At 59.5% G+C, this 12,229-nt stretch overlaps 1 protein-coding gene across 2 annotated transcripts; it reads left to right on the top strand.

The window, feature by feature from the left end:
• The first annotated feature begins 3,444 nt into the window (after nucleotides 1–3,444).
• Nucleotides 3,445–10,855, top strand: ERF (ETS2 repressor factor). Of its 2 annotated transcripts, XM_036345192.1 has the most exons (4): nucleotides 3,445–3,612; nucleotides 7,941–8,175; nucleotides 8,515–8,630; nucleotides 8,731–10,855. In XM_036345192.1, exons 1-4 carry the CDS (start codon nucleotides 3,591–3,593, stop codon nucleotides 9,996–9,998), a joined length of 1,641 nt encoding a protein of 546 aa, XP_036201085.1. In that variant the 5' UTR covers nucleotides 3,445–3,590; the 3' UTR covers nucleotides 9,999–10,855. The 2 variants fall into 2 exon arrangements, with proteins under 2 accessions (XP_036201085.1, XP_036201087.1); XM_036345194.1 differs by lacking the exon at nucleotides 3,445–3,612 and having other exon boundaries at nucleotides 8,165–8,298.
• The last annotated feature ends 1,374 nt before the right edge of the window (nucleotides 10,856–12,229 follow it).

The following is a 12,229-nucleotide window of genomic DNA, read 5'->3' as shown; positions in this document are numbered from 1 at the left end:
TAAGGTATTCAACTTGAGCAACCAGCAAAATGGAGTTGCAATTTCCTAAGATGGTAAAGACGGGGCGGGGGGGTATGTGGGGACAGTTTGGGGGAGCTCAGGAAAACCATCTTGACTTGGCAAACTGGAGAAATCCAAATGGAGATGCCAGTGAAGCACTTCAATGTGTGAGATTGGAATTGGGGAGAGTCCTGAGTGGAGATAGAAATTTGGGTGAAATCAGCATGGAGATGGAACATGAGGAGAGAAGAGGACTGGGACAGACCTGGGGCCATTCAGCACTTCAAGTCAGGGAGATGAGGAAGGGTGATGCCATCATGGGGTTACAGTTTCTATTTGGGGTGGTCATACACTGTTTAGGTGGCTACACACTCTATAGCAGTAGCTCTCAACCTTCTGGCCCTTTAAATACAGTTCCCCATGTTGTGACCCAACCATAAAATTATTTTTGTTGCTACTTCATAACTGTCATGTTGCTACTGTTATGAATAGTAATGTAAATATATGATATGTAGGATGGTCTTAGGCGACCCCTGTGAAAGGGTTGTTCGACCGCCAAAGGGGTTGCAACCCACAGGCTGAGAACCGCTGTTCTATAGGGTGAGTCATACTATTTCTAAGGGAACTACAATGTTCACAGAGTAGTAATACTTCATTATTGATCACAGGGGGGTGGGAGGTGGGTTGTGACTATGATTTTTATTATTCCCTTGAGTAAAATCTTAAAGGGTTGCAACTTCTGTGGGGACAGGTTCTGTTCATGCCTTAGCTTGACAACAATCAGATGAATGTTATCTATGTCAGGACAATCAACTGGAACAAGGATTGCTAGCTCCATGGGAGGAGAGGGGGGTCCTCACTGATCAGACAGAACTGTTTTCTTCATGGAGTGTTATACTTTTCATCACAGGCTAGTTCAGGGTCTGACAGGCTGGGCTTTTCACCAGTCCAGGAGGCTTTCCAGCGTAAACTGGAGATGGGTCCCTTTGTCCATTGGAGTTGACATAGCCCTGGGGTTGGATGGTTGTCTTCAAGGAATGAGTAGTGGTGGATAATTTTAACCACTAGTTCACAATACCTGGGTGTTTACCATGGTAACGGTAGGGGTCACCTTCCCTGGAGGTGACTCTTGGTGTTGAAGAAGCAACTGAACTCTCCAAGAGGGTCCACATTTCTAGGGTGAAATCACATGGACCCCTAAGTGGTTGTAGTATCTGTGGACAGGTTTTTACAAACCACCAGAGGTTACACTGTCCAGGGGACATTTTCGCCAGGGACTCTCATTCCCTGTGGGTGGTGCAGACACTCCCATGAAGTATGCCCACCATCCAGAATTGTGTTTCATAGAAGCAGTGGGACTGAGTTACCATCAGGGTGGGATTATGCCATTAATAGGCGATTTCACACTGTCAATGCTGTGTGTTTATTGTCTACAGTTGGAGTCTGTAGGGTGAGGGGTGCTTACATTATCCATGGGGTACATAGCTCACTCTGCTAATAATTGTTACCAGTATTTATGGCATACTTATTTCACATCCCAGATTTCTCACAACAACCCGGTTATGTAGACTCTTTTAATATCCCCATTTTACAGATGAGGAAGCTAAGGTTCACAGAGGTACACTGGCTCTCTGTCACAGACAGGAAGTAGCAGAGTTAGGGTTGCAACCCAGGTCTCTGACGTGATGGTGGGAGGGCAGGGGTCACTAAGGCTATTGTCTTTGAAACTTTGCATTATCTTTATCCAAGCGTGGAGGGCAGTGAAGGTGGTAGTAAGGTTTGAGAGTGATGGTTTCCAATCAAATAGATCTGGATTTGAATTCTGGCTCCAACACTTCATGACTGGAGGATTTTGGCAGACCTCCCCATCTGGGCCTCACTTTCTTAATCTGCAAATGGGTATAACAATAGTAATTCTCCTTTTTGGACTTTTGTAAGGATTAAATGAATGAGATGATGCCCTGGACAGTGCTTGGCCTAGCGCCTGGCACATTATGAGCGCTAGGAATTTGGGAGCAGTTATAACAATGATGATGATGATGATGACTGCAGGACCACACTGCTCCCAGAAGGTTATAATATCCGTGGGGGAGCTGCAGTGTCAGTAGTCAAGGTTACATAATTAATTCACCAGGGGGTTGATGCTTCCCGGGAGTCCTTGATCTCCCCAGGGAAGAGGCCTGAGGCTTCTACTGAGGCACTGGTGAGGGACTTCCTGCTGTAAGGCAGCTAGGAACTCAGCAAGGAGGCTGGACTTGAAGCCCTAAGAACCCAGAGCTGACCCTGCAGGCCTTCCCTCCCAGTAGCCTCTCTCTCCCTGCCCCTCTTCTGGGTTTCAGCCTCTTTGAGCACCCCTCCCCCATAACCCCATCCTCTGGTACCTCAGAGTCTTTTTTGAGACTCTGCTTCCCGGCTCCGCCTGTGAGTATTGCTCTATTTGCCCTTTCCCCGTTGGTGGCTCCGCTAGCCATCTGATCAGCGCTGATTTCCTGTCTCCCGAAGCCGCAGGCTCCTTCCATCCCTCCCAGCTTCGGAGCACAGACTTCACGCTGCCCTACACGCGGGCCTTCATCCTTAAGCCCTGCCTTCCTCTCTCTTAGCGACCCCCCAGTGTCCCTTGGGAGCACATTTGTTCGGACTTTGGTCGCCCCCTCGTATCCTGGCCTCACCACCGGAACCCTCTGCCCTGGTGGTGGAGGTGGGGTACCTCCGGTGTTGGCCGGTCCTCTGGACAGCTGCAGCTTGGGGATGGTGTGGGGAGCTCCCCAATGCATTCTCTTTGGTCACTTCCTCCCCAGCTGGGATTGGGGCTATCTAGAAGGCCAAGACCCCCATGCCCGGAGGAGCGAAGGGCACAGCCGCCTCCTCATTTCCGATGCTGGGAAATGCTTTCCACCCATTCCACCCCACCCCTGGACAGCTGCCCCCATTCAGACTCAGGGGTGGGAGGGCAGGGGGTAAAGCTAGGCTGGGAAATGTGATCTTGATCATCTTCCAAGGTTCTGACCCCCCCCACCCCCCACCCCCCAGCAGAGAAGATTCTGTCTCCTCCCGACAAAAGTTGCTGACCCTCCCCTAGAAGGTACCCCCCCTCCCCTCTTACAGGCTTCCCAAAAGACAATCTGGATCCCGCAGTGGGCAGGAGAGGAGGGGAGGCAGGTCCCGAGTGCCGAGGACTTAAGTTATCTGCAGACTCGGAGTCTCCGAGAAGGGTCATGACCCCTGAGACCCCGTTCCACCACCAACCCCCACCTTCCTTCCTCCCCCGTTGCGCGGCCCCTTTAAGCTCAGAGCCGGCGAGTCCTCAGTGGCTGTACGCCGGCGAGAGTGTGTGTGAGTGCGCCGGGAGGGGGCGGGCGCAGTGTCTCCATGGCGACGCGGCGGTGACGTCGCCGGCCCGGGGGCGTGGGCGTCCCGGCCCCGGAGTGCGATATTAACCCGGGAGGCGGCGGCGGGGAGGGGAGAGGCTCTGAGAGGCGAGGCCGGGTGAAACGGCGAGGGCGGCCCGACCGGCGCGGGACGGGACGGGGCAGCGCGGGCCCCGGGAGCTGCGGCCCGGAGTCGGGGTGCCTTGCCCCGGGCCCCCCAGCATGAAGACCCCGGCAGACACAGGTGGGGGCGGGGGCAGCACGTGTGGGGGAGACTTGTTGCCCCGGGAAACCAGGCGGAGAAACTTTGGTGGGGGGCTGAGGGGTGGTGGAGGATCCCGAGTGATCCTCAGTTCCGGGGGACCCCCAAGCACGCGAGACCTGTTGCATCTCACGGCGCGAGCGGGGGGGTGCTGCATGGGACCCCCAATTTCTGGTTCCGGGCGGAGTGGTTTGGGTGCTGCGAGTCTTGGTCCTCTCCCTGCCTGGACACCAAAAGCTGGGTTCTCCCCCACTCCCGGGATAAAGGGGGTGGCGGGGTCCCACCCCGCCGTTATGTCACGTTGCACTCCGGGGGCCGGGACGTGTGCGGGGCGTGGGGGGGCTGTCCACGGGGCCCGCTGTCCCCGGTTCCGTGCCGCGCGGTCCGGCCGGTGACCTTCACTGCGGTGCGCGCCCTGCATCGGCTCGGAGGGGGACCGGAGGCGGCTTTGGGGAGGAGGGCGTGAGTGAGCACCGGGGCTAGGGGTCCGGGCGGCGCTGCCCTTCCCCCGCCCGTCTCCGCCGGCTCCTCACTCCCCCGCCCGCGCGGAGTCGCAAAGTTCCCAAAGCGCAGCCCGAACGTTCGAAAAAGGAACTTTTTGTTTCCGACCTTAGAACGCGCGGCTTTAAGGTGGCCCAGGGGGGACCTGGGTGCCTCCTTCCCGCCCGGCCGGGGCCGGGGGTTGAGCCGGGCCGGGGAGGCGGGGTGGCCGCGGCGGCTCCCCCCTTGTCCCCCCTTCCGCACCCAGCTCTTCTCTTTCAACCGGCCGTCTTTCCCCTCCGCCCCCCTCTTCTCCGCCAACTTGCTCCTCCTTAAGGGGCCGAGGTTCCCCTCCCCCGCTCGGCCGGCGGGCGGGGGGCCGCGGGATTAGCCCCCCTCCCGCTCGGACTTTCCCCCCTCCCCAGCCCTCCCTCGCCGCCCCCGGGCTCCGGCGGCTGGACTTTGCGCCGGGGCGCGCTGGGGGGAGGGGTCCCGCCGCCCCCTGCCCGTCCACCCCGTCGGAATCCGGCCCCGGGCGGGGACGGGGGAGGGGGAAGGGGGCCGGGCGCCGCTGTTCAAACTTGTTTCCTTCCCCCGGCGGCGGCTGCGGCTCGGCTCCTGTGTGCGGGTGTGTGCCCCGACCGGCCCACCCACCCCGCCCCCCCTCCGCTCGGTGGGTGGGGGCGGCTCTTAAAGGGCTGGGAGCTGGGCTCCGGAGCGTCGGGAAGGCGCTGGGGGATCGGGGCGGAGGCGGGGGGCAGGGGCAGGGGCGCGGAGTGCGCCAGGGTCAGTCACGTGCGACCCACAGACTCGCGGGCTCCCGGGCCGCTAGGCTTTCGGGGCAGCAGGAGACTCCCCTTCCCCCGAGGAGTAGGTCCCGGCGCCGGGGCCGCCCGCCTCGTCTTCCCTCCCCGCTACGGGCCTTCCCCCGGTGGGACCGGCCGGGCCGCTCCCCCAACCCTATCTGGGGGCCGAGCCGCGGGTGGGTCCTCCGACCGGGGGGAGGGATGGGGGCCCGGGAGGGCCGCCCGGTGGCCCGTCGGCTCGCCGGTCGGCCTGCCTCTTGGTCGGCGGCTGCGCGCCCCTCCATCCGATCCTCCATCCCGGCCCCTCTCCTCTGCGCGGCTGTTTCCCACTTCCTGTTTTCTTCCCGGCTCTGGCGCCACCGAGGGCTGCCTGGAGTGGGGGAGGTGGTGGGGCCCCCCAGGAGGCCAGCGTGCTCTTCCTTTACCACCACCCCTCCCTTCCGATTCCCCCCATGTCTCTTAAAAAAAAGTTTGGCCGGTCATGTGAACTTGGGGGGCGTCCAGGAGTTCGGCTCCCCCCCGGCTTCCACCGTCTGTCAGGGAGAATCTACCCCGCCTCTGCGGGACCCAGGTGTGCCGCCTGGGACCCCGCCGCCGCTGTGCTAACCCTTCCTGTCTGCTGCCATCTCTCCACCCTGTCCCACAGCGTCCTGAACCCCTCTCGGGTCAGCTGCCCGCTCCCTGCCCCCAGGGTCCCCCCCATGCTGCAGAGGTCCCACACTCCCGAGCTTTCTTGGTGCAGGCCTGGTGGTTCCCTGACTGAAGCACGTGGACTCAGACACAGCTCACACTCACACATGCTCCCCTTGCCCGTGCCTGGCTCCTGGCTCCAAGGCTCCAAGGCCTGGGGAACAGAGCCCCATTGAAACACCCTGACGTCACCCTCCCTTCTTCCTTCTCCCCCCAAAGCTGGGAACAGGCCCTCATGTATGCCGTGTCCGATGAGGAAAGCCAGTGTAGGGGTGGGCCTGGTAGTAGGGTGCGTCCCTGCCAGAGTGGGAGCCAGGGCCCTGGCCGCCGAGGGGGCTTGTCCAGGGAGGGGGCTTCACAAGGGGGCCTGGGACAGCCCCTGGTATGCAGCCTTTGAGGCCTTTCCAGAGCCCCCCACCTCCTTTCCGAGTTCCTTTGTGTTGCATGTAGTCTCTCTCCTTCTCTTCTGCAAAGTTTATTTTTAGCCTCCTGCTCCCCCGCTCCCAGGACTGTCGCTGCACATACGTTGCCTGGTTACCGGGACAAGGAGGCTGGGGTGGGTGGGTTGGGAAGGGTGGCTTTAATTTGGGGGGTAGGGTGGAAGTCAGCACACCCCTCCAACCCTAGATTGTCTCAGGGGCTTCACCCCCACCCTGTCTTCCTGGCTCTGAGTGCCAGATTGGAGTTTAGGTGGGAGCTACATGGCGCTTGGTGTCCTGGTGGGGCCAGGAGCTTTTTGGAGGGGATGGGAGAGTTGGTGGAGCTCCGGTTTGGTCACTTGGGTTCCCAAGGGTTTCTGGGGCCTAGGTTCTCGAGCAGGATGGGGATAATGGGGTGAACACTTGGATTCCTGAGAGAAGGATAGGGCTATGGATGCTGGGGTCCCTGGAAGGCGTTGTCAGGGGCTGTCACTTCTGAATTAAGCAGTGGCTGCTAATGTCTGCTGTAGGTCATATCCCTGGTTTGAGGCTGGGATTTCTGAATGGGGCAGGGACTCAGTGGAGCATGCTGGCCAGGGATGGGAGCTGGGCCCCTTGGGGGAGAGAGTCTGCTCTGGATTTAGAGGGGGCGGTCCCTGTGGGAGCAGGAACTGTTGATCCCCTGTGTCCCCAAGAGGAAGAATCCCCTGTTGGATTCCAGACTGGGGTGGAGTCTCAGCCTTGCCCCAGGCTTGGTTGGTACCTGCTTGAGCTGGGGCTTGAACCAGGGCCAGCCCGGAGAGAGGCTGACCCACACAGCCTGACTGGGATTTGGGACCCCGCCCATTTTTAGCTGTCTATCCTGGCCTTCTCCCTCTAGTGGCATCAGGGCCCCTGCCCTGCCTCCTCCCCTCCTTCCCTCCTCCCACCCCTCCATTACCGGCTGCCTAGTGCTGAATTATTGATGGTCCCTGATTACCCGGGGGTTTGGGAAATGACAACAACCGCAACCCCCCCACCTCCTCCCCCCCAGGCTGCCCACCCCCTCTAGGGACCAGCCAGCCCACCACCAACCTCTATCCAAGGTTAATGCTGGGGGCGGGTAGGCAGGTGGGCAGGGAAATAGCTGAGGATGAGAAGGCAGAAGGGGAAATAGGCTCCAGCCTATTCAGTCTTGAGGCCTGGGCTGGGGCCCTCCAGCCAGGTTGGGCCCATGTGCCTGGGTCTGGGGAGGGCGGTGCAGCACAGAGGGTCCGGGCTTGGGGGGCCTCTCTCAGACAGTCTGGGTTTCACTCTCCAGGGAAGACAGAAGCCTCTGTGTGTGCAAGCGCTGACCTCATCGTCAACCAGCCACCCCACCCCTCCTGGTCCTTTTAAGAAAAAAAAAAAAAAGCCTCTCGGGTCTTGGGGTGGGAGTAAGGACTCTGGTAGGTCTTGGGAGGGGGACAGTGTATGTTCCTAGGAACGGAACCAGCAGAGCTTGCAGGGGTGGGGGTCGGTATGACTGGCTCTGAATGGGAATGGGGGTCCTGGGGGGCCTTGCCCCAACCATCTGGCCACATGTGCCCCTTCCTGCCCTTCCCCCACTGGCAGCCCTGCCCGCCGGCCTGGCTTGGTGCCTGGCCCCCTGGCACTGGCCCCGGGACCCGCCGCCACCCGCCGCCGCCGGTTTCCTGTTTCTCCCGGTGTTGCTGGAGCAGGCTCCAGCTCCCCCCCTCCCCATCTAGCCCCCTCACACACAGACAGACACACACTGTCTCTCTTGCCTACCCAGGTCTTGTCTTGGCTTAGGGGAGATGGATTTCCCCATGTTGAGGGTGGGGTAGGAGGTAGGCCCTGGGGGGTGGGGAGGAGACCCGGGAGGCCTGGACTTGGCACCCTAACCTGGAGCCACTTCCCTGCCTGCTGTCCCCAGGGTTTGCCTTCCCGGATTGGGCCTACAAGCCGGAGTCGTCCCCTGGCTCGAGGCAGATCCAGCTGTGGCACTTCATCCTGGAGCTGCTGCGGAAGGAGGAGTACCAGGGTGTCATCGCCTGGCAGGGGGACTACGGGGAATTCGTCATCAAGGACCCCGACGAGGTGGCCCGGCTCTGGGGTGTCCGCAAGTGCAAGCCCCAGATGAATTATGACAAGCTGAGCCGGGCCCTGCGGTGAGGAGGGCACAGCCCCTGGGCAGATAGGACAGTTCCCCGCCAAATGGGGAGCCCCTGACCTCTGGGAATAAACTTCGGGCTTGACTCCCGGCTCTTGCAAGTCATGGCCATTGACCTTAGGCAAGTCCTAACCCTTCTCTGAACCCATTTGCCAAACAGAGGTATCCTGAGGAGGGAATACAGTCATGGGTGTGGCCGGAGGGGAGAGCTGGTCCGGACCCTTTGTGGCCTAGGTGTCTCGTCTCCCTTCGTGAGCAGCACCTGAGGCCTGTCATGGTATGGGGGTCCGGATTCGGGTCCCCTGTGACTAACCCGACGGTGTCTCTGCATCCACAGCTATTATTATAACAAACGCATTCTGCACAAAACTAAGGGGAAACGGTTCACCTACAAATTCAACTTCAACAAACTGGTGCTCGTTAATTACCCTTTCATTGATGTGGGGCTGGCTGGTGAGTACCAGGGCTGGCAGGAATGGCCTCTGAGGGAAGAGAGGGTCTGTCTGTCCAGGCTAGGCCAGTGGCCTTGACACCGTGTCTTCTTTCCTGCCAGGGGGTGCGGTGCCCCAGAGTGCCCCTCCAGTGCCATCAGGCGGCAGCCACTTCCGATTCCCTCCTTCCACACCCTCTGAGGTGCTGTCCCCCACTGAGGACCCCCGCTCACCACCAGCCTGCTCTTCGTCCTCCTCCTCCCTCTTCTCGGCCGTGGTGGCCCGACGCCTGGGCAGAGGCTCCGTCAGTGACTGCAGTGATGGCACTTCGGAGCTGGAGGAGCCGCTGGGAGAGGACCCCCGGGCCCGGCCGCCAGGCCCTCCGGAGTTGGGTGCCTTCCGCGGGCCCCCACTGGCCCGCTTGCCCCATGACCCTGGCGTCTTCCGTGTTTACCCTCGGCCCCGGGGTGGCCCTGAGCCCCTGAGCCCCTTCCCTGTGTCCCCTCTGGCTGGGCCTGGCTCCCTGTTACCGCCTCAGCTCTCACCAGCTCTGCCCATGACGCCCACCCACCTGGCCTACACGCCCTCGCCCACGCTGAGCCCTATGTATCCCAGTGGTGGCGGGGGCCCCAGTGGCTCAGGGGGAGGCTCCCACTTCTCCTTCAGCCCTGAGGACATGAAACGGTACCTGCAGGCCCACACCCAAAGCGTCTACAACTACCACCTCAGCCCCCGCGCCTTCCTGCACTACCCTGGGCTGGTGGTACCCCAGCCCCAGCGCCCTGACAAGTGCCCGCTGCCACCCATGGCACCTGAGACCCCACCGGTCCCTTCATCAGCCTCGTCCTCCTCCCCATTCAAGTTTAAGCTCCAACCACCCCCACTGGGACGCCGGCAGCGGGCAGCTGGCGAGAAGGCTCCAGCGGGCGCTGACAAGAGCAGTGGCATTGGCAGTGGTGGCAGCACAGGTGGGCTGGCTGAGGGGGTGGGGGCACTGGCCCCACCACCACCACCACCACCACCACAGATCAAGGTGGAGCCTATCTCAGAAGGCGAGTCGGAGGAGGTGGAGGTGACTGACATAAGTGACGAGGATGAGGAAGATGGAGAGGTGTTCAAGACACCTCGTGTCCCCCCTGTGCCCCCCAAGCCTGAGCCAGGCGAGGCTCCTGGGGCCACGCAGTGCATGCCCCTAAAGCTGCGCTTTAAACGTCGCTGGAGTGAAGACTGTCGCCTGGAGGGGGGTGGGGGCTCCACTGGGGGCCTCGAGGATGAGGGTGAGGACAAGAAGGTGCGAGGGGAGGCTGGGGGTCCCCTCACCCCGAGGCGGGTGAGCTCTGACCTCCAGCACGCCACAGCCCAGCTCTCTCTGGAGCATCGAGATTCCTGAGGGCTATGGGCAGGGGAATGTTCCCCCACCCCCCATGCTTCTTTTGCTGCCTTAACTCCCCTGTGTCCTGGAGGTGAGGGCAGCTCTAATTTCTTCCCTGCCTCCTCCCTTTCCTCTCCTCATGTTTTGTATAAAAGTTAAAAAAAATTTTTTTTTAAATTGTGAGGGTGGGTGGGTGTCCAGGGCTGGGGGCTATCCAGTCTCTGGATTTCTCAGCTCTGGGCAAAGTGGTGGTGAGGGGTGGGGGGAGGGAGTTAAGGGGGCCACCTCCATTCTGGGGAATTTATATTTGAACTGAGGCTCTGGCCTCGATGCCCAGGAACTTTTTTATTACAATCGCTTAGGAAGTAAAGCCTTGTCTCCCTCCCCGTTCTGTGCCTCCTGAACCTCTCCCTGTCCACCTCCAGCCATCCTTAGCCCCAGTTCAGCCTTCCCTGCCCCTCCAGGGGCCATGAGTGCCTGGGTTTCTAACCCCACAGGTTACAACGGGAGAGTTGGACATTTTATGATGAACCAAAAATTCTGTGTGTGAGGGGGTAGGGGGGAGAGGAGGGTGAGGGGTGCCACCCATAGGCCACAAATCTCTACAAGTGCCTCTTCTACTCCCCACCCCAGCACTGGTCCAACCCCTTCACCCCCAGCTGCTCCTAGGACCAGCCCATAGGCAGGTGAGTGGGGGGTGGGAAAGGTGAACCCTGAAACCAAACTGGAAGCCCCCTCTGCCTCCCAGCTGGGGCCCCTTGGGGTGAGGGTCTGTGGTCAAGCCTTATTCTGTATTGGGGGTGGAGGGTGGGAGGGGAGGGAAGTTGAGGGCTGTTGGAGAATGTATTCAAACAATAAAACTTTGGGCCTTTGGATGGAGTGACCTGTCTCACTGCAGGGCCATAGCCCGTGCTAGATTCTGAAGGACGGGGACCTTGACTGGCTCCCCAGTGGATCGATGGCCAGAGTGGAGTGAGTGCCTCATCTCATCTGAATGGATCAAATCCAGGGCCTGGGAAACTATCTGACCTTGAGGGGTACATAACCCCCAGGGCCTGATGATTAAGGTCTCAGGCACACTGTCATCTGATTGCTCCCCTATTCCATGGGGACCACTTGTCCTTGGGAGCATTTAGACTCTTCACCTATTGCCTGAAATGCCTTTCCTCTCTGGGTATGAATTGCTATCCATACCCCTGGGCTCTGGTGAAGGCCTGGACCTCCCTTTGCACTATACTCCAGCGTCCTCCCACCGATCACTTTCCTTAGGGCCTTTCTGAGTTAGTCTGGGGTCCTTTGGGGACAGGCCTATAGTCTCAAAATGTAGACCTTGCAAGGGATCTTAGTGAGCTTCCCATGGAACCGTGGGACACCCTCTGCTAATAAGGTGAGATGGGACTGACTGAAGCAGAGTTGCTACTGATTGACCTGTACCAAGTATCTGGTATTTAATTAGGAGCTGCAATGCTTTATCTCCAACATCCAGCAAGGTAGAAGTGATTTAATGACTTGCTCAAGACCCCAAGCCCACGCCTTGGCCGGTTTGGCCCAGTGGATACAGTGTCAGCCTGTGGACTCAGGGCTCCCAAGTTCGATTCCTGCCAGGGGCACATGCTGGGGTTGCGGGCTCAATCCCCAGTGTGGGGCATGCAGGAGGCAGCCAATCAATGATTCTTTCTCATTGATGTTTCTCTGTCTCGCCCTTTCCCTTCCTCTCTGAAGTCAATAAAAATATATATATAAAAATAAAAAAAGACCCTAAGCCCAGCCACAACTTTCAATGAGGTCTGTCTCAGAAGTGTTTTTTCACCTCCTAAGTTTCCTTCTAAGATCAGGATGGTTGGATCCAGACCATGGTCTCAAGATCATAGGATCTGAGAGGAGAGCCCATAGAGGCCTAGCTCGGACAGCTCTCTTCAAGGATGGGAGAATCAGGGGGAAGCATCCAGGCTGCAAGTGCTCTTTGAGAGCCCAACTCCTTACGTGCTGGTGAGGTGCCTGAGGCCCAGAGTTTTCCCAACCCCACACAGCTGCTGAGAGAGCATGAGAATGGAGGGCTCAGGGCCTGTTGGAATGGCTTCTCTAGAACCCCACCCTGTGCAACTCCTACCCACTTTGTCTTCATCCTCTTTTCATGCCAGCCTAGAGTGGGGTAGTCCCAGATGATGTCTGGAGGTTGGCAATGAAGAGAGGATCCAGGGATGGGGTATTGGCAGGAAACCGAGGCTCCAGTGGCAGCCTGTGGGCAA

This window comes from Myotis myotis, unplaced genomic scaffold (assembly GCF_014108235.1).
Source record: "Myotis myotis isolate mMyoMyo1 unplaced genomic scaffold, mMyoMyo1.p scaffold_m19_p_19, whole genome shotgun sequence".
In the NCBI taxonomy this organism is placed as follows: domain Eukaryota; kingdom Metazoa; phylum Chordata; class Mammalia; order Chiroptera; family Vespertilionidae; genus Myotis; species Myotis myotis.
This window is presented reverse-complemented; position numbering and strand designations above follow the sequence as displayed.

Coding starts and splice junctions, on each gene's coding strand:
- ERF (XM_036345192.1), top strand. CDS start 3,591: ATGAAGACCCCGGCAGACACAG. Junction 3,613..7,940: donor GAAGACCCCGGCAGACACAG/GTGGGGGCGGGG, acceptor TGCTGTCCCCAG/GGTTTGCCTTCCCGGATTGG. Junction 8,176..8,514: donor AAGCTGAGCCGGGCCCTGCG/GTGAGGAGGGCA, acceptor CTGCATCCACAG/CTATTATTATAACAAACGCA.